This window comes from Athene cunicularia (assembly GCF_003259725.1).
Source record: "Athene cunicularia isolate RWA chromosome 3 unlocalized genomic scaffold, athCun1 chr3_part1, whole genome shotgun sequence".
Classification (NCBI taxonomy): domain Eukaryota; kingdom Metazoa; phylum Chordata; class Aves; order Strigiformes; family Strigidae; genus Athene; species Athene cunicularia.
This window is the reverse complement of record NW_020799097.1, coordinates 60805684-60830135: the sequence shown is the minus strand read 5'-3', so window position 1 is coordinate 60830135 and position 24452 is coordinate 60805684. Positions and strand designations below refer to the sequence as shown.

The 24452-nt window shown below is 37.2% G+C and overlaps 1 protein-coding gene across 2 annotated transcripts in view; it reads left to right on the top strand.

Moving 5' to 3' along the window:
* MED23 (mediator complex subunit 23) overlaps positions 1-22138 on the top strand; it is a 47533-nt gene extending 25395 nt beyond the window's left edge. For both annotated transcript variants that reach the window (XM_026844045.1, XM_026844044.1), the window contains 17 exons: positions 3013-3158; positions 3681-3926; positions 4111-4253; positions 4805-4979; positions 6628-6791; positions 7918-8042; positions 8492-8697; positions 9709-9889; positions 10819-10989; positions 12115-12331; positions 13175-13411; positions 14792-14957; positions 15932-16004; positions 17088-17302; positions 18067-18187; positions 20176-20307; positions 21039-22138. In XM_026844045.1, the coding sequence (XP_026699846.1) occupies positions 3013-3158; positions 3681-3926; positions 4111-4253; positions 4805-4979; positions 6628-6791; positions 7918-8042; positions 8492-8697; positions 9709-9889; positions 10819-10989; positions 12115-12331; positions 13175-13411; positions 14792-14957; positions 15932-16004; positions 17088-17302; positions 18067-18187; positions 20176-20307; positions 21039-21212 (2892 nt within the window). In that variant the 3' untranslated portion in view covers positions 21213-22138. The remainder of the gene's footprint in view (positions 1-3012; positions 3159-3680; positions 3927-4110; positions 4254-4804; positions 4980-6627; positions 6792-7917; positions 8043-8491; positions 8698-9708; positions 9890-10818; positions 10990-12114; positions 12332-13174; positions 13412-14791; positions 14958-15931; positions 16005-17087; positions 17303-18066; positions 18188-20175; positions 20308-21038) is intronic.
* Positions 22139-24452: the final 2314 nt, after the last annotated feature.

Here is a 24452-nt window from a genome sequence, read left to right as displayed (position 1 = left end):
ATTCTGCCACAGCAAATCACATCCTCTAGAATAAATGTTCCTAAGGAAGGGGAAGTTAGGGGAAGTTCTTAAACCTCCGTCATGACAGTACTGTCAGCATGAAGTCCAGATTGCTTTCTCTTATCATAGGGCCCTCTACTTTGGGTCAGTAGATATGTTAACACAAATGTGTGGTTTATCAAACTGATACACAGCAATTTTTCCCCCTCTTAATTTAGTTTGGACCCATAGAAATTCTTCAGTACAATTTGTTTCCTGAACTTGCAATTGCCTTTGTCAGCTCAAAATATGGGAAGACTGATGGGACTATTCATTTTAACTGTAGTGATGGGCTCTGAGTTACACTTGTTTAAAGTGTTTGTGGGACTATGTAATTTCTGAGGCTTCAGTTTCATAGAATCATAGAATGGTTTGGGTTGGAGGGGACCTTAAAGATCATCCAGTTGCATGGGCAGGGACACCTTTCACTAGACCAGGTTGCTCAAAGCACCATCCAGCCTGGCCTTGAACACTGCCAGGGAGGGGGAAGCCACAACTTCACTGGGCAACTTGTCCCAGAGCCTCATCACAGTCACAAGAAAGAATTTCTTCCTTACATCTAATCTAAATCTACCCTCTTTCAGTTTAAAACCATTACTCTTCATCCTATCCCAACACTCCCTGATAAAAATCTCTCCCCATCTTTCCTGTAGCCCCCTTTAAGTACTGGAAGGCCTCTCTCTATCAGGTTTCCCTGGAGCCTCCTCTTCTCCAAGCTGAACAACCCCAACTGTCTCAGCCTGTCCTCAGAAGGGAGGTGCTCCAGCCCCCTGATCATCTTCATGGCCTCCTCTGGACACCCTTGAGCAGGTCCATGTCCTTCTTACGCTGAGGGCCCCAGCGCTGGACACAATACTCCAGGTGGGGTCTCATGAGAGTGGAGGGGGAGAATCGCCTCCCTTGACCTGCTGGCCACTCTTCTATTGATGCAACCCAGGATGCGATTGGCTTTCTGTGCTGCAAGCACACATTGCTGGCTCATACTGAATTTTCCATCCAGTAATAGCCCTAAGTCCTTCTCCTCAGGCAGGGCTGCTCTCAATCCACTCTTCACTCAGCACTTATTTATGCGTGGTATTGCCCCAGCCCATGTGCAGTACATTGCATGGGCCCACCTCTCCAGCCTGTCCAGGTCCCTCTGGATGGCACATCCCTTCCCTCCAGTGTGTCAACTGCACCACACAGCTTGGTGTCATTGGCAAACTTGCTGAGGGTGCACTCAATCCCACTGTCGATGTTGCTAACAGAGCTGTTAAATAGCACTGGTTCCAGTACATACCCCTGAGGAATGGCACTTGTCACTGCTCTTCACTTGGACTTTGAACAAGTCTTAAGTGTGACCATCCAGCTGTCATCAAATCCACGTCTCTCCAGTTTAGGGACAAGGATGTCATATGGGACCCTGTCAGAAGCTTTGCACAAGTCCAGGTAGATGACATTAGTTCTCTTCCCTTACCCACCGGCGCTGTAACTTCATCATTGAACAAGTTTGTCAGGCATAGTTTGCCCTTAGTGAAGCCATGTTGGCTGTCACCAATCACCTCCTTATTTTTCATGTCCCCTAGCATATTCTCCAGGAGGATCCACTCCATCATCTTGCTGGGCACAGAGGTGAGACTGACTGGCCTGTAGTTCCACAGGTCTTCTTTATTTCCCTTTTTAAAAATGGGGCTTATTGTTTCCCCTTTTCTAGTCAGGGGGAGCTTCACTGGACTGCCATGACTTCCAAATATGATGGATGGTGGCTTAGCCACTTCATCCACCAGTTCCCTCAGGACCCTCAAATGCAGCTCATCAGGTCTCATGGACTTGTGCACCTCCAGGTTCCTTAGATGTTTTCAAACCTGATCTTCTACAGTGGACAGTTCTTCATTCTCCCAGTCCCCACCTTTGCCTTCTGCAACTTGGGCAGTGTGGCTGGAGCACTTGCTGAAGAAGACTTAGGTGAAGAAGTCACTGAGTATCTCAGCCTTCTCCATATACTGGGTGACTAAGTCTCCCTTTTCCTTATGAAGAGGGCCTCATATTTTCCCTAGTCTTCCTTTTATCATCGACATACCTGTAAAATCTTTTCTTATTGCCCTTGACACTCCTGACCAGATTTATTTGTCAGGGATTTGGCCGCCCTAACCTGATCCCTGGCGACTCGGACAGTTTCTTTGTATTCCTCCCAGGCTACTTGTCCTTGCTTCCACCCTCTGCAGGCTTCCTTTTTATGTTTGAGCTTGTCCAGGAGCACCTTATTCATCCATGCAGGCCTCCTGCCAGTGTTACCTTCCACAAGCAGTTTAAATGTTATGTATGGCTGTTGGTCTTAAGAGGATCTGTCCTGCTACACACTTGATTATGCAGTGCTGCTGTCACATTTGTACTATCAGTGGTGCTTGTGCAGTAGTAACTGTACCAAAGAGAAAGAAATGCAGATGTTGGCAAAAGGAGAGAGCCAGAGTGCCTTTTCCAATGACAGTAATATTCCTGAGTCTGTAGGCAAAACCTTTTGAATTTTGGGATGTATCTCTTCCTTTTCATAGGAAATGTATTAATCTTCAAGTATAATGGTGATGCTAGACAAGTTAGATATTTTAGAACATATTGGTGAATCACTGAGTACCTACTATGGAAGCATGTACCATACTTGATATCTGAATAATGTGTAAGTGTGAGGCTGAGAGTCAAAGTCTATGCTTTGTAACTATATTTGTCTTGAATTTGTATACTCTAAGTATGAACGTCCATTTGCTGAGGTCTTAAAACTGGTTTGGGTTTTTTTCAGAATAGTTACTGAAATCCAGGTCTCTTCCAGAGCTCTTGATTTAAAATTGCATACACACATGAGGGTAGAATATGTTCTTTAAAAATGTCGCTTATCGTATTGCAAGTCAGAAAAAGAAAAATGACCTTGTGAATGCTGGCTAAGTTGTTTTCTGTACATTAATGCATGCAATATGTCACATTCATATGTTCTTTCTTTAGTGTATTCCTGTACCTGATATTAACAAACCCCAGTCAACTCATGCTTTTGCAATGACCTGTATTTGGATTCATCTGAACCGGAAGGCCCATAGTGACAACTCCAAGTTACAGATTCCCATTCCTCATTCTCTTAAACATCACCACGAGTGAGTTTTGGGGGTTTATGTTTTGATTTGTCTCTGGACATAATGGAATAGAAAGCTCCAAGTCTGTATTCAGAATGTATTGTGTGATGGGATGCTGTATAAGGTCTATCAAAGGAATGAGCTCAAAGTCAAAATATTTCATAAAAAGTGAAATGTTTTTATCATACAGCTAATGGAAATAATACATTGCTTCTTAGATGATATATCTTTTTTACTGATGGAGAATCTGAAAGCAAATTGACTTTTTTTAAATTTTATTATGCTGTGGTTTGGAAAGTGTGGATAAGCAGTGCATTATGTTAAGTTTTGTCCAGAAAGGTAGTTATTGAAGTGTATTTTTCTCCTGAGGTGTTTCGCGGATGCAGGAAAATCGTAACACAGTAAAACTGTGGCATAAGATGTAGTAATTTTATTGTGACACAATAAATACTTTATTTTTTCTACTATTTTACAGTAGATTTTTTGACTGGGATTATTGTGGCTGTGTCTTTCTACTTAACGTTTAATCTCTTTGGCACACAGGTTTTTGCAACAGAGTTTAAGAAATAAAAACTTACAGATGAATGACTACAAGATTGCCTTGTTGTGCAATGCTTATTCAACCAATTCAGAGTGTTTCACTTTGCCAATGGGTGTACTAGTAGAAACTATTTATGGAAATGGCAGCATGAGGATACCTCTTCCAGGGACTAACTGCATGGCATCAGGGTCTATTACCCCGTTGCCAATGAATCTCTTGGATTCACTTACAGTTCATGCCAAAATGAGGTACAGTATGCAGCTAGCTTTTTTTAAATTTTAAACTCGTAAATCTGTGCGTAACTAATTATCATCAGGAAAGCTTTCCTGTGTCTGGACATGTCAGGTATAGATCTGTTGATTTACTTAATAAATTTCTTAACTTTCAAGTCCGTCTTTTTGACTGAAAAATACTTTCTCTCTCTTTTCTCAGTCTGATTCATAGCATAGCTACAAGGGTAATTAAGTTGGCTCATGCAAAATCTAGTGTGGCCTTGGCTCCTGCTCTTGTGGAAACCTATAGTCGCCTGTTGGTTTATATGGAAATAGAGTCCTTGGGCATCAAAGGCTTTATCAGTAAGAACCCCCCCCTTTTTTTTTCCTTTTCCTTTTGTTCAGTAGCATGTTCTTTTAATGCAACTAGAGACTGTAGTAAAAATGAAAATCTCATGATGCAACATGTTGAATACATGTATAAATTATTTTAATATAAAAGAAATTGTAATAGTTATCCTAGTGCTGCAGTAAATTTCAGATGAGTGTGCTGCTGTCCCTTTATGCCATCACTTGTATGGTCAGGACCTTCTAAGTTCCGCTGCATTGTGCAAAAATATGCTTAATGGAAAATCGTAAGCAAAGTTACTTAGACGCACATGATATTTAATTGCAGTCGTTAAAATAATTTACATGTCTGCTATATACATTAATTCAAAAGTTTATTGAGCTCTGCACATTTACAGCCTTTTCTGACAGTGCTTGCACATGCACTCTTTGGAGGTAATACAATTTTCAAATCAAGTATCTGTCTTGAAGCTAAATATAACTGTCTATCCACAATGTATTCTGTAGTTGTATTTTAAAGTGTAATCACTTGGAAAACTTACTTTACAAAACTTTTTATTCACAAGGTCAGCTCCTGCCAACAGTGTTCAAATCTCATGCATGGGGAATTTTGCACACTCTGCTAGAAATGTTTAGCTATCGGATGCATCACATCCAGCCTCATTACAGAGTCCAGCTGCTCAGCCATCTTCATTCCTTGGCTGCTGTGCCGCAAACTAATCAGAACCAGCTTCATCTGTGGTAGGTGATGGTTACCATGTTTAACCACAGATTCCTCCTTCATCGTGTAGAAAGCTGTGTGAGAACTATGTTTTAAATGGGACATAAGTACTTCCCATTTTAGTTTTGTGGCTAAATTGTTTTGTGGTATCTCAGCAGTTCGTGTTTCAGAAATACAGTTAAATGTCAGTAGCAGTATTTTGCAGAGTTGCGTGCGGCAGCCTCTTGTGCAGACATGGCAGCAGGGTCACAGGTCGAAACACAGGAGTGTGCAACAGAACTGTCATGTCAGGGAGTGTTGAATGGCTGCTGAGCTGCTTGCACTGAAGATAAAGGGCAGTGCCTGCTACTTGTAGTCACAGTGACTGGCTTGTCTGCTGGTGGGACTGCGCTGCTTAGTCCTATAGAGGATGTTTAATTCCATTACAAGAGTTAAGTTGGTTCCACTTAGTTCTTTAGTGAAGTTAATTTTCAGTTAGATCAGGGAAGTAATCTGATTCACTCTGCAGCTGTAAAGGAGTTGGCACAAAGCTATGGTGTCTATGTGAACCTGAGACTGGAGAAGAAAGTGTCACTTCTGTTGTATGGCATGTGTATTATATCATCATAAACCACACATAAAACAACAGGAAATTTGGATACAAGAAAGATGGAAAAGGTGGTTAAAGAAGCTCTAGAGTTGATATGCAGATAAATCTAGGGAAAATCTTTAACTTGTTGTTTAAAAAAGTCATAGGGTATGAGAATCAGTATGTAGAATCGGGTTTGCTGTAGAATAGTTGGGGAAAAGAATGTTCATTCACTCTTGGAGTAGAATACTTCTTGTGGGGGTGTGTGAGTGAGACAGACCAACCTTGTTATTAGTTCTTATTAAGGAAGTCTAATTACAAAGTAATTTCTTAGTCGAACTTCAAATTGTTTAGTTGTTTATCCTTTACCAAGAGTAAAGAGAACATGTGAAGTCAAGTTTCTTCTTAAATTCAAGGTCTTGCTCTTTTTATTCACCTAAACCTTGTTTTGTTGTCTTAGTCTGTGAAATGCAGATGTTAAAAGTCACTCGATAAGCATTGCATGCAACTAGATTGGAGTAAACTAACCTATGGCTTTGGCATTTTGAAGACAGTGTTGTAAAAGTGTTTTCAATTACTTCAACCTATCTGGTGTGAAAAACACTTTGAACGAGAGCACAGGAAAATAAAGTGTGTATAAAATGCAAATCAAAAGCAGTATTTCCTCATTTCTTTAATAAGGACAATTTAGTTCTGTCTGCTTAAAGGTGATGATTGGCTTTGAAACTTTCCATGCATTATTCATAGTTTTTTATTCCTTTTTAGCATATATTTATTTATCCATTTATCCTTGTTTAGACAAAGATGTTTAAAAGATAACAAAAGGGGGGGCTCGAAATTGGAGGGACTAGAGGTGCTTTTTCAGGGGCTCTGCAGCTGGAATTTTCATTTTTGAGAGCTTTACTTGAAAATACAGTACTTAAATAGTTGATAACAATTTTATTAAACAGCGGTAAAAGCAAACTTTTCCAAAATATTAAGAATGTCACTTTCAAAACAAATGTTTTTATATTATTTGAAGTGGAAAAATAGGTATTTTTTGAATCTTAGAAGCAGCAGTATAAGCATTATTTGCTAACTGGACTGTTTCCCTCTTTTAGTGTTGAGAGTACTGCTCTAAGGCTAATCACAGCTTTAGGCAGCTCAGAAGTCCAACCACAGTTTACACGTTTCCTCAGTGATCCCAAAACAGTTCTTTCGGCAGAATCAGAAGAGCTCAACAGGGCTTTGATCTTAACTCTAGCAAGGGCAACACATGTGACAGGTAATAGCAGTACTGTGAGATAATGTGTAAGTGAAAGCTGTAATCAAGTCATTTCTGTAAAATACTGTTCAATAGAATATCCTGGAAATGACCCAGTCCTAAGACACTTCTGATTTTGAAAAAAGTAATTTTAATTTCCAACTACTTGTTCTTAGGCAAAAGACTATTATTACAGCAGTAGCGGAATCAGATGTTGTTGAAAAGTTTGTTTTTATACAGAGATACAGTGTGACTATTTTTTTTTTACTGTTTTATTTTCAGTTTCATTATTTTAAATTTGAATGTTTGAACTGATTACTGATACGTGCCATTTTAAAAAAACACGGGTTGTTCACAGCAAGTATGTTCCTCATGTGGAAGACACCCCCTTTACAGCTTACCTTTAAGAACAAGTAGTATGTGTTTTGGGTTTGCTTTCTTGGGGAAGGGAGAGGGAGAAGCTTTTATTGTGTATTTTAATGTTTTAACAATGCCCAATGACATGGGTCAGGTCTTTGCTAGCTTTGAGGGGGATGTTTATCTCCTTTTTTATGGTTCTAGTCTGGAGACTGGCTGGAGAGTTAAAACTACTGATTTCACAAAAACTGGTGCAGGTGGTTTGAAAGGGAAAGCACTTCTTTGTGTTAGGTTTTTTATTTTTTAACCTTTGCTCAACTTTTAATTTTAAATCAACTCTGGGGTTGGGGGTCGAGGCTTGTGGGTTTTTTTCCTACAGCTTAATTGGGAAAGGTACTGCTGAGCAGCCTTTTAAAAGCAATATAAAATGGAATCTGGCAATTTCATCATCATTATCTTCTTCATGATTTTTTTAAAGTCTAATCAGTTAATCAGCAAAAGCTTGTCTTACTGTCATTACAAGAAATTAAATATAAAACATTAAAATCATGATTGCTTTATTTCTAGCTCAAAATCTAAAAATAATTTTGTTATTGTTAATAGCGTAAAGAATAAAACATCCAGCTTGTTCTATAGAGTAAATAAGATTCAAATAAAGGGGATGAGAGAAGTTGGCCAAAAAGGAAACCCAGCTGAACTAGCAAAGCCTTAATGTATGTGACTACAAAATGAACACCAGTAAGAAATGGGTTTTTGTCTGAAATTCTAATATCATCAATCCATTTTCTAGACTTTTTCACAGGCTCTGATTCAATTCAAGGGACTTGGTGCAAGGATATATTGCAGACTATCATGAGTTTTACTCCACATAACTGGGCATCACATACGTTAAGCTGTTTTCCAGCTCCTCTGCAGGTAATAGTTTCAACCTGATGATTTTATAATTGGAAATACAAACAATTTACTCTCTTAACAAGATCCTGTGCCTTTTACTAGTTGGTGAGATTCTTCTCCTGTCCAGACTACATTAATCTTAAGTCCCTAAAGAGTGCAGCATGATTTTAACATTGCCATTTCTTCAGAAAATTAGCTTATCCTGAAGTATTCTAAGACCAAGTTTGGCCAACTGGTACTTCCAGTGGAAGGTAAATCAGATCTTTTAAAAATTCAAAAATTAAAAAAAAAAATAATTTGGGAAAAGCCTTTTTTCTTGTGGTGATTGTCCTCTAGCTTTGTTAGTGATAAAACAGTCACTGTGGTGTCATGGTAAAGCAAACTCACAAAGTGTTAAGTCAGGCAAAAATTTGCCTGTTCAGGTGTTTTATTCTAGGCTCTGAGTCACAGCAAGGCCTACTTTATTTCAGGTATTCTTCAAGCAGAATAATGTACCTCAGGAAAGTCGTTTTAACTTGAAAAAGAATGTGGAAGAAGAATACCGAAAGTGGAAGTCTATGACAACTGAGAATGATATTATCACACACTTTTCTACGCAACGTTCACCCCCACTTTTCCTTTGTCTCCTATGGAAGATGTTGTTAGACACTGATCACATTAATCAAATTGGTTACAGGTGAAGTTAAAAGATGTGCTATTTCAAAGTTATTACAGCAACATTCTCAGTTCTGAGGACATAGGCCTTGTGTATTAACAGCTTGATTGCACTTTTTTCATTAACTGAGCACATGGAAAAAAGGAATGGAGCAAGGTGTTAGCAAGCATATCATAATAGCTGTGCGGTGTCTGAGACTGATTACACCACACAGTGGTCTGCAATGCATATTCTTCCTGGTAAGAGACAAGGATATGAGGTGTTTGAATTAAGGAGTTTACTTGTAAAGGCAATGTTTCAGGCAATCTGTAATAGTAAACTGAAAATATAAAGCATTTATTTACATAACCTTTATACATGAATAAAGGCCAAATATTTTTTTAAAGAAACAAATGTTGGATCAAGATGAAAATTATTATAGAAGTAGTAATCCTACAATTTTTTACTTGTTACTGCTGAGAACAGCATCAGCTTCAGCCCTGAAAAATAGATTCTTTCTGTTCAGTCCTTGTTTGGTCTGTTGAAACAATATTTATGACAGCAGGTGTTTTTCTTTTGTGCAGTGAGGACATACCAGTATTCTAATGCTATGATTATATTAAAATGCACACTGCAGGAAAGCTAGCATTGAGTTGTAGAAGATTGTCCTAAGAGATGCATAACTAAAAATGCATAACTAAAGCATGGGTTCTGGACAGACTATACGTAAGAATTGGTCAACCTGAAATATTTCTTCTGATAAGTATCCAGGCTTTGGAATTCTGTTTCTTTAAGGGGTTTTTTGCTTTGGCTTGGGTTTTTTTTCAGTTCACTTAATAAAGGGAGGTTTTTTGTCTTTTTTTTTTTAAGACAATTGTATTAAAACCCACTAACTCTTATAAAATAGACCAGTTAAAGATGTATTAAGAACAGTAACAATTGTTGCTTTTTAAATCTGTGCCAGCATTCTTGTAACAGAAGGTTGTTTTTTTGTTTTGTTTTGTTTTGTTTGTTTGTTTGCTTGTGTGTTGTAATATTTTTCTTCCCTGCTAGAGTGTTAGAAAGAATTGGGGCCAGAGCTCTGGTGGCACATGTCAGGACATTTGCAGATTTCTTGGTGTATGAATTCTCTACCTCTGCAGGAGGCCAGCAGCTCAATAAATGTATTGAGATTCTCAATGACATGGTGTGGAAATACAACATTGTAACACTGGACAGGTTGATACTGTGTTTGGTAAGTACTGACTTAGAAGATAAGATGTCTGCACGCAGAGTCTGCTTTCTGCATCACTTTTGTAGGAGCAATCTTTTAAAAAATGCATTGGGTTTAAATAGTGACTATTTGCTAACCCAGTAATCAAGTAAAATAATAGATAACTTCTATAGGCAACATGAAAGTATTACTGTTCTCTGAATCTTCAGGGGAAGCTTTTCTTGGTTATTTAATAGCAACCATTAAAGTGGTATTATTAAATGTTATTAGTGCTTTGAGTCTCTGAGGTCAGACCTATACAATTATTTCTGCAGCCTGAAAAGTTAGAAGGGGTATGGCATGCTGTGATTCAGAAACAAATGGAAAATTTTGTACCCATTAGAGTATGCTATCTTTGCTTGGAATTCAGCCTGTTTCATCAGAAAAGGAGAAAAATGGCATTCTCTGTCTTTCCAGGTTATCCTACAAAATAAAGCAGAACTTAACTAGTGAGAATTAAATTTTCCTTCAGTAATTATTCTTTACTTACATTTTAAAATGTCTTAATGTAAAGTTGATAGTTTGAATTTTAGTTTGGTTTTCAAACGGAGGTTTAAACATGTCTGAGTGGCCAGAAGTTTGTAGCAATCTTAACTTCATTATCAGTAATTATTTTCAAGAAGAGAACTGACAGCAGAAAGAGAGCTAGAATTCTTGGAGAATGTGCTGTCACTGGGGAGTTTGTAAGACTTTCTGTCTATGGAATAAAAAATGTGATGGGTACTTTTCACAGGATGTGATTGAACCTGCCTCTATTCTGTGTCTTCACTTGAAAAATACAGTGGAGAGACCATTTGTTCAGTGTGAATCTGTGTGCAGATATACCTAAGGTAATAGCAAATGTTTAGGGATTATAAAGCAGACAGCAGTGGCACCTGTAATTCCGTATTTTCTCATCTTTTTTGTTTAAGGCAATGCGTAGTCATGAAGGAAATGAAGCTCAAGTCTGTTACTTTATAATTCAGTTACTCTTACTGAAGCCTAACGATTTCAGAAACAGAGTGAGTGATTTCGTGAAGGAGAATTCTCCGGAGCACTGGCTGCAGAATGACTGGCATACTAAGCATATGAGTTATCACAAGGTATCAAAGCTAATAAAATTCTTTTGTTGTCTTACTTTCTGTGGAGTTGAGATCAGCCGAAGAATCTTTTTTCCCGTAAATGACAGGACAGCTATGTCAAGTTTTGGAGTTAATTAGTAAGTAGTAATTTATTTGGGCTAGTATTTAAAAAACACTATTTTATATTGCAGTGATATTCAAAGGTAGAAGCAGCAGAAGAGTTGGTTGGAGATTCATTCTTACTCATGTAAATACAATAATTTTAAAATCTTAGTTTTACTGAAATTCATTTAGAACAAGAGTTTTTATGCATCAGGGATAACGTATTTCCTTCTTGTGTTTTGTGACTATAACAATAGTTAAACCTACATTTTCTCCTAATTATTAAAACTTCTTCCATCTCCTGTGTGGCAAGAACACGATACTCTGATATGTTAGGGAAGGGGATTGTTGAGATTTTAATGCTGCTGTAAACATAGTGGCTTCTGCTGGCTGGAAGAGGATGTACCAATGGAGTGTTCTGTCAAAAGATAAATCAGCAGTGTCTTAACAGTGCCTAAGAGTGTAAGAGTAGCAGGGAAGCAAATTATATTAGCCTGGAAAGTGTTCTGATGTGGCTGCATGGTTACTAGGCCCAATCTGGCATGTCGCAGTTTCAGTCACAGGAAAAAGACTAAGCTCAGCTTTCAGCTGTACTCATCTGATGTTTGGGTACACTCCGGTTCTTTCCCAGGGAGTTATTACATGCATATTATTTCTAGTGGTCTGATTCAGTATATGATGCAGAAATTTTCAGTAGTGCTGATTTCCCCTAGGTTTTCTCTTAAAATCCTTGACAAAGGGACACATAAGTGCTGGCTGCTTTCAGCTTTGCCTTGGGATGCTTAATGCTCTCTTATACCCCCTTTGAGCAAACTTTGTTTTGTTTTTTCTGAAGAAGTTGTTATCTACCAGTCATAATAACTAAGTAATTTCACTCAGAGATTAATTTTCTTTAGTAAGCTTTATGGTGAAATCATCTCACTGCATTCGTGCGTGGTAATGAGGGTTATGAAGCGTCTTTTTAAAGCAATATAGATGCTGAATGCTGAATGCACTGCTTTTAAGGAAAGAACTTTTGATTTTGTTAAATTTCCTTCTCTCCAGAAATATCCGGAAAAGCTGTATTTTGAAGGCTTGGCAGAGCAAGTCAATCCCCCAGTTCAGATCCAGCCCCAGTACCTGCCAATTTATTTTGGAAATGTATGCCTGCGCTTTCTGCCAGTGTTTGACATTGTAATCCATAGATTTCTGGAATTGCTTCCAGTGTCCAAATCACTAGAAACGTTATTGGATCATCTGGGAGGTTTATACAAATTCCATGGTAGGTTATCTGTGAATACAGACTTTTATTCCTGTTACAATCATTCTATTCTTGTTCATCTCCTTCATTTATAATTTTCATCTATTAGCACAGCAGTGTTTAATCATTTCCTATTCTGTAAGCGCTGTGTACATATTCACAGAGAAATACAATGCCTATTTAGTGAATTTCAGCCTACAATGAACTCAGTTTTATTCAGGTAGCTTGCTATTCATACTTCCTTCACATCTTTCCCTTTCACTCCCTTCTAGTAGTAAGTACTTGGACCTGTGTCCTTACAAACTTTCTGTTACCATGGCTGAAACAGCTAAAAACCAGTTCTTCCATCTATCCTTGTTTAAAATTAAAATATTTTAACTTGATTTTTTTCACACTTCAATAACTGCACTTTTGTATGTAGTAATGTATGTATGCAATGAGCTTTTGTATAGATGTCATTGCCATGTTATGCCCTGACATTTTACAGTATTATTTCTTTACTGTGACCATACTTGGATTCTTCCTATTTAGTACCTTTGATACGAAGAGATGATTTAAATGGTTTACTTTACTTAGAAATATATTAGTGTTATCATTAAGATATGAACTGTTTACTAATACATACTTTCTTTGCTCAACTTCTACCCTTCTACAAACACATAAAGTATATGTACAAGACAAAGGGAGATCAGTGTTATAGAGTGTAGTGAAATATGTGAATCAATTCTGTATGTGCTGGTTTTAAATACATACAACTTAGTCTTGTAGAGCTCTTGATTTTAATTTTATGTTTGCCACCATAAACATAATAGTGATGCTAGAAATTATTTCTGTGTTTTGTTGTTTTCCTTTGCTTCTTGGCAGACCGTCCAGTGACTTACCTCTACAACACTCTTCACTATTATGAGAGGCATCTCAGAGAGCGCACAAACCTCAAGAGAAAACTTGTTCATGCCATAATTGGGTCTCTCAAAGATAATCGCCCATTGGGCTGGTGTCTAAGTGATACTTATCTCAAATGTGCTATGAATTCCCGAGAAGACAATCCATGGATTCCTGATGACACTTACTATTGCAAACTCATTGGAAGACTAGTAGATAATATCCTTAAAGCTTGCATTAAGCTGTGCCAATGTTTTATAGCTTTGTTTCATTGAAATATAAAGTTCAATTTCCATCTATTCAGAAATGAAATAAAGCTTGCAGTCTTTATTTAGCAGCATATATTAGTCTAAATTCATACTAGTTTAATGTACTTTTTCAATATACTTTTTACTATTCTACACAGGGACTGAGCTGCCCTAGTAAAAACATCTTGAAAGATACAGTGAAAACAAAGTACAGTACAGATATATAAATATTTCACTGTTTAATGCATCACTTAGAAATAGAAATACTGATGTTTATACATTGCGAATTGAATTCTAATTTCCACATAAAATCAGCTTGATACAAAGCGTGAGTATTAAAAAAAAAGTAAAAAATGAGATTATTCTTAGTAATGTCATTAGAAAAAAGTAAAATGTTGTAAGCAGTGCCGCATTTAAGATGGTACATAACTAGATGTGTCTAGTTGAAGATCGGTCTATGTGCTGTTAGCAGCTGCTGAGAATCTATTTTTTAGGAGGGAAAGACTAAAAAAGTTATGTTTTTAACACAAACCTGTATTTTCTTAATTGCTGCCTTTTTACTATTATGGCTACAACTGACTTAAAATTTATCTGTGGAAATAGCTGACGAAGCCATGCAGTTGTGTTCTAGAGAATAGCGCTAGTGGAATCTCCATGAACATTGTCTTCTTTCTGCGTCAGCTTTACAGGAGTTGACCAAATTTCTGGATGTTATGTGTGTTCCTTCACTCCTCTTTCTGAACTTGCCTTTCTTGTATGTGTAGCTTGAAAGAAGTTTATTAGATCTCTGAAAAGAAAGATAAAATTATATAAACCCATGCCTTTATGCAAATGGTAACAGTGTGTTCAGAGATCTTTTCTATATGTAGCTCAAATGAGTTAGTCTTGGTTGAGAAAGTGGAATATTTTCAGAGACTAAGCAGGTGCTCATTTTGCATAAACTGTCACCCTAGAAGTCTGCTAGAAGTTATTATACTGAAGGAAATCAATGATTTCAGATTATGCAGAGTAGAAAATTCTGTTATTTTCATCTTCTTATCTTGTAAACAGATGGTGAATGAGGTGGTTGGTGTTGTTTTGTTTGACCTCTTAGTCAGGGAAACTTTTCCTCTGCATGACCTTGGGTGTGTGGTATATTTATGTATTCACACAGTCCTTCAGTGATTGAGTATCATTGCCTTATACTTTTGTTCATAAGTCCTATTTTTATGAAATGTGGTTGTTTTTATTTCTTCTCAGTAACTTATCTTTCATTTCAACTTAGTATGTGCAGTATATACATATATTTTAAGCAGTGTGCTGCTCACACTAGGCCTTGTTGGGTCAGCTTGTTTTCCTTAATCATTGTCACCTATGGCAGGCAAATCACCTGGTCCATTTCCAAATTGTGACTGGAGATTCAATGAGTTTCCGAACCCAGCTGCCCACGCTCTCCATGTTACCTGTGTTGAGCTCATGGCTCTGGCTGTTTCAGGGGAGGATGTGGGCAATGCATTACTGAATGTCGTACTGAAGAGGTATGTTGCCTCTCTGAAACTGTTTTCGGCAATATGTAATATATAATTAGAGATTGCTGAGGTAGTCTGTGATACTAATTTTCTTAGGGTTTTATGAATTTTTAATTAAGTGTAAATACTTAATACTGTAAAGTTTTATGTATACGGTATTTTTGGAGAACAAACAAAGGCTATTGGGATCAAGCCAAAAAATCATGTGTTGGATTTCTGTGCTGTCATGGATTGTGTATGCCTCAGGAACAGTTGATACAGCGTGATCCCCTTAAAAGACAGAGGGAAGACCTCGCACAAGCAAAGAACTTGTCCAGTGGGTTCGGTGGCATGGAGGCTGGAAAGTCTGCTCTCCTTTGAGCTGTGCTGAGTGGAGGACACTCCATCAGTTAATAGCACAGCATCTTTGAACACAAAAAAATGGTCAAAAAGCATTAGCAGGACTCTGAATCCTACTGATATTAATGTAAAATCAAAGGTACTTTGAAACAGTGGTGTGACAAGGCTAGTCCTTTGTCATGGTGCATTATGTTTGACCCACAGTTCTGTTTCTTGCTCAGCCACTATGAAAAGAACCTAAGTGAAAGAAAGGATCTAGTATTCTTGAAGTGATTTAGATGTCATCTTTGAGCAATGAGAAACTGAAGTGATTGGTTTTCAGCCTCATTCAGCTTAGTAATATATTTTTTTGGGCTCTATTTGGGGCACATGGAGGAGTCAACAAAACCTATTCAGTAGGAAGAACAGTGTGATAACAGCCTCTCAAGCTACTAATGCAAAATCGCGCCTGAAAAAAGTTTTGCAAGCAACGTCACAATGACATTTTTACTATCTGTTGACTTTCCTAAATACCTGTATGTGTATAGTTCTCTCAACTTGAGAAATATTCTTTGGATAAGTATACCTTGTCTTTATGTGCACAAGAAGCACAAATTGCAGTTGTGAATTTCAGAGCTTCAGTTTTCTTTTTCTCTGTCCTCTAGTCAGCCCCTGGTGCCAAGAGAGAATATCACAGCTTGGATGAATGCAATTGGACTAATTATCACAGCCTTACCAGTGAGTCAACATGTTGCATTTTAAAATAAGAATAATCTTTTCTTCCATGTAAGGTTTGTCATTTCTAGAGTATGTTGTAAAAACTTCTGCCGTTTGCAGTGTGATAGCCAACATCATCTTATTCCACAGAGAACTATTCAAAAGGCTACTTCATGTTTGAGAAACATCCACTTCTCCAGCATGGAAAAATTGACCAGATTTTCTGTTTATCTATTATTTTGAGGCTAGGATGGAAAGTAGTAAATCACTCCTATTTAAAAACATAGTTAAATGTCACATGTGTAGTATTAATTGAGAACTGGAACCATGAAATAAGAAGCTCTGTAAGGGTTCTGATGCAAAGCTAATTTTCTGTTGATGCTTGCACTTGCCCATCCCAAATCTCTTAAACCACATAAATGAGATGTGCCTACAACTGCAAAAGCAAATACATGTAGTATTAGAGTTTGTGCATCAGTAGAAACTTTAATCTTCTGAATATAATGACTCTTTGTACCTGACCAGGACTGCCTGAATAATTGTGATTGATCTTACCTGTTGCTTATATGTGCAAAAGTTACCCTTTCCATACGTCTTCTCTTCCCTAACAAAATGTTTCCTTTTCTTGGAAGAAAACCAACATCGATTTAATCCTTATTATTTTTATAACATTACTTCTTCCTGTTCCCCCTGCTTGCATCTTCATCTATGGTCTTTGATTTTTATACGGGTTTTTTTGTTTCCTGTTTCCTTCTTGGATTTTTAATCAGTTTGTGCATGTACTCAGAAAACACAGAAAATTCTCGGTCTTCCATTAAGGCTTTTTGGCTCTGCTCTGCTTCTTTTGAAGACCTTTATATTAGCTAACTAAATCATTAAATATGTCTTGATAATGCCACACCCTTGAGTGTGCTACATGCACTATCATGGATGCTTTCTGTATTGTGCATCTTAGTTTTCACGTTTGTCTGACAGGGTTATAAACTACCATGTAGTTGAAAACACCTTAGAAATGCAATAATGGTAGAAAGAGTTGAGGAAGCATTGTCTTCTTAGATGGTGTTCTTTTCAGAAGCAATTGCGACTTTTTTGTTCTTCTTCCAGGAGCCATACTGGATTGTTCTCCATGATTGCATTGTGAACGTTATCAACAGTCCCAGCTTGACGTCTGAGACAGAGTGGGTTGGTTACCCATTCCAGCTGTTTGACTTCACAGCATGTCATCAGTCTTACTCTGAGATGAGTTGTAGCTACACTTTGGCATTGGCACATGCTGTCTGGCATCATTCTAGCATTGGACAGCTTTCTCTTATTCCTAAGTAGGTGTAATGATATTTGATTATTTAATTTATCTTTTCAATTCCATGCATATTGTAGATAACAAAACTGTGCCTGTAGCAGTTACACTGGTAAATATGTACAGGGGAGCTCCAAAACTCACCAGATGCATCACAAGTTTTTTTCCAGCTCCCTCTTCCACTGACATAGCTCTTGTTATCTGTAAGCTTCAGGGCTTTCATCTGGAGTGTGACTGCCTCTAATAAGCCTTCTTTTATCTTGATTAGCTTTTATGTTTTTATTCATTTCAATTTTTCTTAAACCATTGACTGTGGCATATTCCCAAAGCATCAACTGTAATCAGTAAATGTATCCTCAATTCCAGCAAGCACCCTCTGCTCCAAGTTGAGGTGCTTTGCTGACTGAAGGATGTGGTAGTGGTCCACTTAATCATTAAAGCAAGTAAAAATTTCCACTGCATTAAAAAGTTGATTAGACTTTCCCCAATGCTGTATCTTGATTTAAGGCTAGTGTTAAAAGATCAGGGGACAGCTTTTTGACATTGTGTAGCATTCTACTGAACTTAAAATTGTTGCCTGTTCTAGTCCAATAATAATGCCTGGAAATGTTATAGAACTTCACTGAAATAACTAATAACTAATATTTGCAGAGCTACACTGTACTTTCTAAAATGAAGGCCCAGATCTGTGAGAGAGAATGTGATGTTTTGGCTAGAATTTGGGGTAGGGAAAAGAAAGAAAAAAAAAAATCCAGTTGAAGTAGTAAATGTCTTGAAATACTACAGGTTTCTCACAGAAGCATTGATACCCATAGTGAAAACAGAGTTCCAGTTACTCTACGTTTACCACCTTGTTGGTCCCTTTCTACAACGGTTCCAGCAGGAGAGGACACGATGCATGATAGAGGTAAAGTGTAGCTCTTGGTCTACTTTATACAGTATATATTATTTTAGCTTTGCAATTATATTACAAACCAGAATCTGATAGAGATCTTCGATAAACATTCAGAATTAAATTCTATACAACTTAAACAATATTTTCGAGGATCTGAATTGCTGAGTTGGTATTCAGCTACCGAGGTAATTAATCTTGTCAGCTTGGTTCAGGATAAAACACCTAGCACTTTTATTTTTAGCAAGAAAAGAAATACAACGCCAAAAATAGTAAGCAATACAGGCTTTCTTTGGCTCTCAAACTGCAGGCAAAATATGCATCAGACTTACTGATTCAAAAGCTTCTGTTCAGGGGAAGGAAGTATGTAAGAGCTAAATTGTAAGGATGGAGGAGCACAAGCTGTTTCTTACATTCATATTAGTGTGGATAAGGGTAAGGGAGGAGAAAAGAAATGGAGCTGGCCAGTAGGCAGATGAGCTGAAAAATGACAGCTAGCAGAGACACTTCTAGAAAGAAGAGCTTAACTTAGGAATCCCAAGTTATCTGTGCTGTTTATAAATATACACAAAGCTTATATGTCAAGTATGCATCTTGTCTCACTCTAGAGCCTGACCAACATAAATACAGGTCAACAACCACTGATTACTTTTTCATCCCCAGTTACCAGTGTCTGTGCTGAGGACTTCATTCTTAACCTTCTTAGGTCCCTGTTAGTTCCTGTGCTGCACCTCTCCCCACCCCACCCTGCCCCCAGTCTTTCCTGAAATACTTAGTTTGCATACACTGTTCTGTGAAGAAGTCAAAAAGTGGGAGTTTTGTAACTTTTGTTCCCATGTTTTTTGATATATCATGAACACAGGATACTGTAAGAAACTGTATCAGGTAGTTAGATAATCATATGGCAGTGTTTCTGTGTACTTCTTTACATATTTCCTTCAGTTTTACCTCTGAGTTACAGCATTTTCTGGGGTTTTTTTAAGTACATGTTAAAAGTATGAAAAAATAACCCACATGTAATCTTTAAGAATGCTTTTTTCTTTTTTTCTTTTTTTTTTCTGTCTTAAAGCTACAATAAAAGTAGCTCCAAAAAGTTTTTTCATAAAGCAGTGCTTAAGTAAAAGTATTGGAGGGCAGCAGAAAGTACTGTATAGATTCCTGTATATAATACTATAAATTGTTAGTGAGTATTGCTTTGTCTGGTTTCTTCCTTCCCTCCATCAGGAGGGAAAATTTTTCTGTGCCTGCATTCTCTGTATTGAACCAAAATACAGGAAAGGTTAAAAAGCGGTCACCTTTCCATGCTTCTTAACATTCCCATACCACTCGTTTTTCTTTGCGAGGAACTGATTTCAGTGTGAGGAAATAGTAAGGGATTGCTACCCTCAGAGCAGGCAGCAACAATCACCTGGCTTCAGTAAGCAAGCACAAAGCTCAAGTTTCACATTGCCATCTTTAAGTGGTTGTAGGCACACATATGTTTGCACACAATACTTCCTTAATAAGTGTATTCAGACACTGTAGTTGTAAACTTTTTGTAGAGAATGCTTGTACTATTAAAATGCACTGTGTTCCTTTGCTGAAGACCTTACCAGAGTCTAAATATAAGCTGAGTGCAGTAAACTGTAATGTCTTCTCTCTAGAATACTCAAATCTTGTGCTAAGCTTTTCCTTGTTATTTAGTAAGGTCTGCTTTTCCAAATTTTGTAGGCACTTACTGAAACCATATTGCAGTCAATGATGTTTAAGCACTAATTATGTAGCATGTACCAAAATACCATCATTGCACTCACTGGAAGTTAACTTGGGAATAGGGAATCACTTAGTTAAACATAATAGGATGAGTTAAGACCTGCCCATTTGTCCTTGTAAGAAAGTAAATAGGAATCACAGATACTTAAAAAGCAGTACATACATTTATTCTGCTGTTTAACAACATTTCTACTCTAAAGCATTTTAAAACCTGTTTTCATTTGTGGTGCTTTTTGTGTCTGTGGAAACAGATCGGAGTGGCATTTTATGAAATGCTCCTGAATGCAGATCGGTACAGCTCACACCTGAACTACATGGACCCTATATGTGACTTCTTGTATCATATGAAGTATATGTTTACAGGTGACAGTGTGAAAGACCAAGTAAGTAAACAGTAGATACTGATACTTTAATTATCTTTCTTCCCATATAGCAATTTAATCTTTTTTTTATGAATTATTTTCATTGGTAGAAGAATAGCAAAATGCTTAACAGTTTACTAGTCTCTCTGCGCAAATTAGGAAGTCGGTGCACCTCTACACATTTAAAAGCTTCAGATACACTAGACTAGGTATCTCAGATTTCAGGTTTCATTTCTGTAGTCTGAAGTTTAAGATACAGCTTGAGGGTGCTTTAAGTACTATTATTAAAGCAATCACTAGAAATAAAAGTATTGGATATGTCATAACTTTTCTCCTCATTTCAATTTATATCTTTTAAGTTTCTACCTAATTTCTGATTCATTAATATAACTAACATGTGACATTAATATAACTAACATGTGACAAAAGCAAGAATGCATCCATGTTCAGTAAACATTCACTCAAGTTCAGTTTGTTATGGTATGCACTTTTAAAAGTGTCAATTGTGTGAATTGTTTTGCAAAGCTTTGGTGTACAACTGTTACACCAGGTAGGGGTTTTTTTAAGGTTAGTTATCAGAAGAGGTCCAAAAGTTAACATGGTAAATAAAATATTCATGTAAATACCACTATTTACTGTATCTTTTTCCTCTTTTCATTGTGCTAACGTGGTGTTTGTGTACAGTAGTGACATATGTCAAAACACTCCTGTTTAACCAAATGTATTTCTGTCTTCTTTGTTTTTTTTAACAGGTTGAGAAAATAATTTGTAATTTAAGACCAGCTTTGAAACTTCGGTTACGCTTCATAACACACATCAGCAAAATGGAACCAGCTGCTGTTCCACAACAACCTCTCAATAATGGGTCACCAGCACAACAGCCTAGCCAAGTGCCTGTTAATGTTGCTTTGCCAGTAACACAGTGAAATAAAGTGTTCAGCTGGCCTTAATGTGAAGGCTTCCTTCTGTTACTAATCAAGGTGAAATGTAATCTGGTCTGAAATCTGGTATGCTCTATAAAGGGAGAGAGAACCACATACAGATTTCTGCTTCGTTTTCTTTTGCATAATGAAGCAGTCTAGCTCTATGCATGCCAGTCATCTTAGCTATTTATATCAGACACTAGATGAGGTACATGTTGCCTTTCTCTGAAAGCACTGAATAGAGATTCTCTGCAAGCAAATACATGGATTGCTGAAGAGTTTAAAATAGCCTGCTCCCTGTCCTGGTTTGAGTCATCTGGACTTTTTCTTTCTTTGTCTGTGATACAAAAGGACACTTGATGTATGTAGCCTGGTAGAAAATGGCCTTTTTTAAATTTGGTGTCCGCCTTATTAAAAATGTTTATTCTTTCTGTCCAGCAGAAGAATTTAAATTCTCTTTGTCTTTGGGGCAGACAAACTTTTACACAAAAATGCTCCTAGACAGAGATTGCATCAGTTACACTGAGTTAATTATAACGTTCCTTCCAAAGACTAAGAATGAGCCTTTGAAAATATTTGTAAATTTTATATGTACAGTTTACATTCAACAGATGAGCAATGGGTTCGATCTAGCATCAGTTACTAGACTGTTTGTCTCTAATGAATCTATTGGAAGTCTGCATATTCAGTTCAAGCTGTGCTGGTTCATATTTTATCTTCCCTGTTTGGGAAATGGTGTAGTTTTTATTAAGTCAATCCCATGAATTTATTGATATCTTCTTATATGTTGGATTTGTATAATAGTACTTCACGTTTTATGTGTGCTGTGTTCAGCAGGTTTTGATAACAAAATTGAAAGGCTCAATGTTTTGTAAATACTCACCTTGTTTGACAAACTTTTTCAATTAAAAAACCCCACTTTAAAAGACTGTATTAGTATTGTTTGTTTATTTTCCATACCCATTACCTTAAAATTAAGGATTGACCATATCAAGTATACTTCCATATCCCAAGTTCTCTGTCAGCTTTACAATAATGCCAGTTTTAACCTGTTACAATTAAGAGTCCAGATTAGTAAGGTCCGGTCTAATTTATACCTCTCTGTACAAATTTAACAGTTATGAAAAGTTGTTGTTGATTCAATGGGCCGAAGTTTTTTTATCTGTTAGGTTTTGAAGGACAGCAAACCTGGCTTGCTGGAAACTGCTGTCATGTGTATTGTACTTGGATCCTAAATTCTGCCAAGTGTAATCTGAGTAACAGAGAACTGTGAGGGCTCTTCAGTGAATTTGTGGTCTTACAGGAAAAGCGTGTTTGCCTATTGTATGCTGTATGTTTGGTTTAAAAGGTCTTGAATTCCATTCCAGGGTCAAGTGACTCTTAATATCATTGGGCTCGATTCTGATAACAAGATGAACATAGTTGGTCTCTAAAAATCCAGTGGACCATTCTGTACAGGTCTTCCCACAGATTTTCTGTGGCAGACCATAGAAGCAAAATTCTGGTCATGGGTTTGCAAACTTCTGTTGGCAGTGAAACTGTCTTAAGACTTCTCTTTCTAAACAGTTTTTGGAGCACATGAATGAAAAAGTATGTAGAAACAGCATGTTTTATGGCCATGTTGCATGCATGTTCTAACTAGGCTAATGCTAACACCACAGGCATCTTTCTGGATCATCTTACTTCATATTGAAATAATTTTGATGCTTGATGTGGGACCCAGAGTGTTCCTTTTAATATTTAAACTAGCACCTGTTTTCAATCACTGGGATTTCAGAGACAGTATTGAGAAGTTGGATAACGGTCTTCAGAAGTAAATAATGAGAGCTGTTGGAAATTATGGGTGGTTTTACTTTTGGTTTTTTCCTTTTTCTCGTAGTTCTGGAAAATTAAATTCTTTACTGCTGTGGCAGGCAACAGTGGTGTACAGAAACAGCTCCCTCATTCAGCTTTGTGTCTTTACAACACATGCAGTGTGTTAAGAAGCCTTGCACTCTGGAAGTGATTTGCCACAGCTGGGCTGGCACAAGCAAATCATTGAAAAACTCGTGTTTCACCAATACTAGACTATATTTGAACCTTTGACTTAGAGCTTAAGGCTGTATATCCCACTAACAGTGCTACAAATCAGGACCTTGAGCCCTTTCTTACCTAGTAGAATTAGTGATTTACATCATTTATGTATTACCAAATGCAAAGGGAAGACTCTGAGCATGCACACTCATTCTCTGCAAAACTCAGCAGGTTTCTGAAGGTGCTAAACCCCCACTAGTTGGAATAAGGTATGTATCTGTTGCTAAAATCTACACTTGCATCTTCAGCATTCAAACTGAATTCATTCTTAACAATGCTTTCTTTGAGTTAAATAACTTACCCTTTAAAACCCAGCTAACCAAATTCACTTTCTAAAGTACTAGAACAGCAAGAGAAAATTCCAGTACAATTTCAGACGTATGTTTGCAATTGATTATGACTGTCATGTGGCTTATTTTTTAAAATTCAGAATACTGCATTTGCCCCTCTGCTGGACCTCACAGCAGTTGTGAGTAGTGAGGGGAAACTTAAGTCTGAAGGTTTTGGCTTTTGGGGATTTTTTTGTATTCCAAAGTACAGGTAGCCAGTATGGAATGGACACAGTAGTACCAGGCTTCCCGCACCTTGTCTGACTTTTATAGATAACATTCATTTAGTAAGACTTGAACAGTAGTCAACTACTTGGCTGGATGAGTCAACAGATGGTTGGAAAAAAATTTGAATACCCTCTTTGAAATTCCTTCTTTAACCACCAGAGGGAGAATTCTTCAAAAAGCCTAACCCAATCTCCAGCTGATGGTGTGTATAATGCAACATCCTGAACACTCAGATCTTCCTTAGATCTACTAACATTTTGATCCAAGATTTAACAGCTTAGAAGCCATATTACACTGTTGTCCTTGATGTTTAAAATATGCTTTGTTATTTCTTCTTCTCATAAACAAGTTTACTGGAGGACTCCCTAGAGCTATGGGATTTGTAAAATCTTCCAAACAAATACAAAGTTTTTTAATCTTTCAAAATTGTCACAGATTTTTTTTTTTTTTTTTAAAAAGCTAATCACTTGATTCATGGAACAGTCACCAGAGTGGATGAGAGATTTTTTCTAATTAATCACCTCAAAAAATAAGCAATAGATAAGAGTGATTTGACTTTGATTTTTTAGAACTAAGACTTTAGGACATAAATGGATACTTGTGGCTTGACAGA